Source organism: Octopus bimaculoides, chromosome 7, assembly GCF_001194135.2.
Source record: "Octopus bimaculoides isolate UCB-OBI-ISO-001 chromosome 7, ASM119413v2, whole genome shotgun sequence".
Lineage (NCBI taxonomy): Eukaryota > Metazoa > Mollusca > Cephalopoda > Octopoda > Octopodidae > Octopus > Octopus bimaculoides.
In genome coordinates, this window is record NC_068987.1 from 44,496,180 (window position 1) to 44,501,764 (window position 5,585).

A 5,585-nucleotide genomic window follows, 5' to 3' on the forward strand; every position below is an offset into this window, starting at 1 on the left:
CTCCCTCATTGGACACGAAACTCAGCTTGCGAAGACTTATTGGGGCAAGCGAAAGCGAAATTGTGATGGCACCTGTGCCCAGCGTCGCCTTTCTGGCACTTGTGCCCTCGGCATGTGTAAGGACTTTCGAGAGAGATCGTTGCCAGTGCCCCTGGACTGGCTCTTGTGCGGGTGGCACATAAAATACACCATTTTGAGCGTGGCCATTGCCAGTACCGCCTGACTGGCCTTCGTGCGGGTGGCACGTAAAAGCACCCACTACACTCTGAGTGGTTGGCGTTAGGAAGGGCATCCAGCTGTAGAAATTCAGCCAAATCAGACTGGAGCCTGGTGTAGCCATCTGGTTTTCACCAGTCCTCGGTCAAATTGTCCAACCCATGCTAGCATGGAAGGCAGACGTTAAACGACGATGATGATGATGATATATATATATAAACCATGCAAAAACAGACCTAGAACCTGATGTAGCTTTCTGGCTTATCTGTTCTCGTTAAGCTGTCCAGCCCATGCCAGCATGGAAAAAATGATATTAAATGATGACGACATTACATATATAATTATCTCTCTGTAGCAAATATACTATATGGTGATTAAGGGGTTCACCATATTTATATGGGAAGATGTGTTGACATACACCCATTTTTGTCTCAAAAATTTATCAGTATTTCTAGTTTTGGAACATCAGAGATTACTGCTGAAAAGTTTCCAGATTTTGTCAGCTACTTCTAGTTTTATTTCTGAATGCAACAACCTACATTATCTATTTCAGTCACAGTCAGCCTGAGCAATGGGATGTAGGTATTGCTTGATTATAAGTTGAATATAATTATAGACCAGTAGTAGAAATGAAGTTGAGTGTGTAGGAGACACCACATGTATGGGAGAATACTGTTGTTCATAGCTGAATCTCATGATATCTATGTACAGTAACCAGCTTTATGGAACTGGCTGAATCTTATGATACTCATGTACAGTAATCACCAGTGTGGTGTGAACTGAGTAAAAGATCAAAAAACTTCAACCAATCTAGATTGGACAAACATAGCTACCTTAAGTTGCAACTTCCTTGAAGATGTCCATCGTTTGAGCAGTTTTTTAAAATAGTAGCTGTAATACTTACCCATTTTCATAGGCATTCTGAATCTCATATAGATCTTGGTCAGTGATAACTTTATGAAAATAGACCAGGAAGTCCTTTAGGTTTGCAGGAATAATATAGTCTGGCTGGCTGTACTGATGATGACTTTCAGAATAGTCTTGATCCTGGTAAGTGTCACCTAGTAAAAAAAACAAAAAAAAAAAAACATTATTTGAGCAATGCTAAATTATGTACACAAACATTATACACTGGCTTAAAGACGAGAAAATATTGATGATTGAATATTAATTATTTCTATTTATTATGACAAGCTATATATGAATAGAGAGAAATTTTTACTCCTTTATTTGATAAACACAATACTTAAAAATTAATCATAACATCATCTATTGACAGTATTAACCCTTTGGTGTTTAAGCTGGCCATATCCGGCCCAAATATCCTACATGATTTACATTCAAACTGGCCATATCTAACCTCTCACACCTAACCTACATTGACAGTCTAAGAATAAACTATCACACCGCCGAAACTTCAAAGCTGTAAGATAATGTATGATTAATTCAAAACAATTTGAGTGAAAAAAGTATTACATTTAACAGATTAATCTGAACACTAACGGGTTAATACCATAAAAATGAATGTTAGAATGTGTGCAGTAAAGATTGAGAAGAACAAAACCATATGATACTAATACTTGATTGGGTACCCAAATTCTTTCAAAACACAACACCTTCAACACATAGATTCGATAACTCTGATGTTCACATTATCTGGCTTTTCTTCTCATTGTTTGAGCTTAATTTCATTGAAGATTTCCACACACACATACATACATCAATCCATCACAGTAATGCTTATTATTTTATACTAGTGTAAAGGCAGTGAGCATCAGAATCATTAGCACACCAGGAAAAATGCTTAGTGGCATTTCATCCGTCCTTACTTTCTGAGTTCAAATTCCACCATGGTCGACTTTCATCCTTTCAGGGTTGATAAAATAAGTACCAGTCAAGCACTGGGATCAATGTAATCAACTAACCCTCTCCCTGCAAAAGTTACAGGGTTGTATGATGGGTAACTTTGGAAGTTTACTTTTGCTGCCATGGTAATATCAGGAAATATGGCCTGCCATACAATAATAATAATTCAACTTTTATCAAATGTCTTGGTGCGTATACAAAATAATGAAATGAATACTAACTTTAAAAAGAAAAATATTTATTAGTCATTCACTTCCCCACCTCTTCCTCTGACTATGATTCTTTCACTCAATGTCTGAGCTGTCAGCATTCCTAGTATGAACACACATCTTGCACCTTTTAATGTTACTCTCTCTCTCTGAGTGGGGAAATCAACTAACCAACCAACATTTATATTAGCTATGATTAAAGAGTAATTCCATGCTGGTATGGGTTGGACAAAATTGTCACAGTCTGACTTGGTTCTTATTCAAATCTACTGTCCACCTAAGTGAAGCAAGAAGAACCAGCCTCACCTTTAGGTTTCATTTTTGATCAGATTTGTGGGGCTGGATGCTCTTCCCGATGCCAACCACAGAGCCTACTGAATGCATCTTATCATGGCACCAGCATTAGAAAAGTTGTCATGTCCTCAACAAGAGTAAAGGGTCTCTTGACCTTACATTATCTCTCCTCACTGGTTGCTCACTTTACAGTATGTCCATTTGCTCAAAGCATTGCAATAAAGAGTGTATAATGGGAGAGCAATGAGAGAAGAAAAAGCAAGTGGAGCAAGTGAAGGGAATAACCCCACAATGTCAAGGTAATTTTAACCATCTAGGTCAGGTATAGACAATCTTTTTCGAGAAGTAGGCCATATGAAACATGGCTCACATTCAGGTGAGCTGCATTACTAAAAGAAATACTCAAGGTAATTTTTTCGTTAACATGCCATTCAGAAAGTTTTGCTGGTCAGTATGCCCATGACTGCTCTAGACAATGATGGACCCAGAACATACATCTCTTGGCAGAGTTGTTAGAAAGCTTTGTGGTGATCACACCAGTGGTGTTCTGAATTCAAAAAATAAATACCAGTTTAATGCTAGAGTTGATTCTTCTCTCTTTTTCTCTGGAAGGAGTCCACCAAGCTTAACCCATAGTGCTGGGATTTGCACTTACAGAGCATGGGCTGCAGAGCACATTTTATGAAAATGAGACTACCATGCATACACAAAAGATGAAAAATAGTTAAAACATCCCCTTAGTATATAATGGTAGCAAGTTTTACATCATCTGAAAAGTCATTAGTTGAACTATTAGCCCTCTTGCATTCTGGGGGGTATTGGAGCATTTGAATGACATTAGACCCCAACAAAAGCCCATAAATTAAATGCATCTATTTAGGCCATGATCATGGCCCGTCACACTTTATGTGTTAAGTATCAAGGCATGCCATACTTCACTTAACAGTACCCCTATGAGTCCACCAACACACATACATACATCATCTATTCACTTTTTCCAATTATTTCCTCCACAGCAAGACACCTGTTCAGGTCCCTGTATCATATATTAACTTCTCAGTATCTTGCATAAAGCCACCTCCCTCAATAATGAACAACCTGCTAATTAAACTAGCACACAAAGTGACCAAGTATTCCACAGGCACATGAACCCACAAAAACATTTTTTAACTAGAATTAGAGGGATACAAATATAAGTGGACTGAACCTTTGAATTACAAGAACAATCTATCTGACAGTCTTCTACAGTTTCTGTCCACCCAAATTCATCCAGAAGGCTTTGGTTGATCTGAGACTATGATAAAGACACATGTGCAAAACTGAACCTGGAACCTCATGATCGCAAACAGAACTTCTTAATTACTCAGCCATAACTGCATACATGTATCACCATCATTTCAACATCCACTTTTCTATGCTGGCATGGGCCAGGTGGAATTTGTTAAAGTAGATTCTCTATGGCTGAATGCTCTACCTGTGGTCAATCATCAGTTTCAGAAGAAAGCAATATTTCCCCAATGGAAAACAGGAAACAAACAAACAACAATGCTTGTATGATGGTGAGGCACATCTACAATCACCACATGGTATCAAGACAAGGCTACATACATACGTATGTGTATATATATAGATAAATAGATATGGTTTTCCCTAGGCTATTGCAGAAGACACTTACCCAAGGTGCTATGCAGTGGGACTGAATGCAAAACCACATGGTTGAGAAGCAAGGTTCTTAACCATGTAGCCATACCTGCACCTGGTATATATCATGGTAAAATTGGAATGGTGCTTTAATGAAGTACAAAACTGCTAAAATTTGGGTTGGAAAAAAAAAAAAAAAATGAAGATATTCAACAGCTAAATGAAGTGTAGGTAAATTTCCTTACCTGAATGAGCTTCATAATCTGAGTACCCACCATAAGCATCCTGTAAAATAGAATAACAGATTAATTTAACAATTATATAAATAAATTTGACACGATACTTATTCCACACCTACACACGGGCTGGATGGTTTGACTGGAGCTGGTAAGGCCAGGGGCTGCACCAGGCTCCATTGTCTGTTCTGGCATGGTTTCTACGGTTGGATGCCCTTCCAAATGGCAACCACTCCACAGAGTGTACTGGGTTCTTTTTATGTGGACCAGCACCGGTATCAATTCTGCTGTGGTCTTCTTGAGTACATCAAAGCACCAAATATCTTTGTCATTTCCTTTATAAGGTCCAGTGTCGCGAGATCGACCTTCAATACTTCGTCCCATGTCTTCCACAAGTTCCATTCATTTTAAGTGATCAGCACTTCTGTATGCAACTGTCTATATACACATATGTATACATACACACGTGTGTGGCCCTGCTCAATCTGTAGAAAAGGCATAGGTAGAAACTCTATAAGATGTACCCAGTGAAAGCTATGGACACATGGTGCAGTAATATCAAAGAAAGGTTAATTAGGAAGTTTTTGTATGTGGCAGATGTTCAGGAGCAATAAACACTGAAAATGTGCAGAAAACTTCTGCCACATTTCAGGGAGAAAAACTAGACGTAGTTGATAGCTTCTGCTATTTAGGTGAATAAGTTAGTAGTGTAAGTACCTTGAGAGAAAAGTTGAACCTAAGAAGCATCAGTTGTGGTGTGCAAGAGAGACGATTGCGCTGGTATGGTCACGTGGCGAGAATGGATGAGGATAGCTGTGTGAAAAAGTGCCACAACCTAGCAGTTGAGGGAACCTGTGGAAGAGGCAGACCCAAGAAGACCTGGGATGAGATGGTGAAGCATGACCTCTGAACATTAGGCCTCACCAAGGCAATGACTTGTGACCGAGACCTTAGGAATATGCTGTGCGTGAGAAGACCAGGCAAGCCAAGTGAGACCAAAATCCAAGGCCTCTGCTAGGGATGTAGCCAGCCCACTTATGCATACTTTTCCTCCATTGGACACTAAACTCCGCTTGCAAAGACCTGTTGAGGCAAGTGAAATCAAAATCGAAATCGAACTAAA

General features: G+C 39.1%; 1 protein-coding gene across 1 annotated transcript in view; it reads right to left on the reverse strand.

Annotated features, from left to right (window-relative positions):
- The window catches only part of LOC106868606 (eukaryotic translation initiation factor 3 subunit L-like), a 43,096-nt gene that overhangs the window by 35,786 nt on the left and 1,725 nt on the right, over positions 1-5,585 (reverse strand). The window contains exons 2-3 of the mRNA XM_052969414.1: positions 4,472-4,511; positions 1,121-1,277 (exon numbers count right to left, since the gene is read on the reverse strand). Of these exons, the coding sequence (XP_052825374.1) occupies positions 1,121-1,277; positions 4,472-4,511 (197 nt within the window). The remainder of the gene's footprint in view (positions 1-1,120; positions 1,278-4,471; positions 4,512-5,585) is intronic.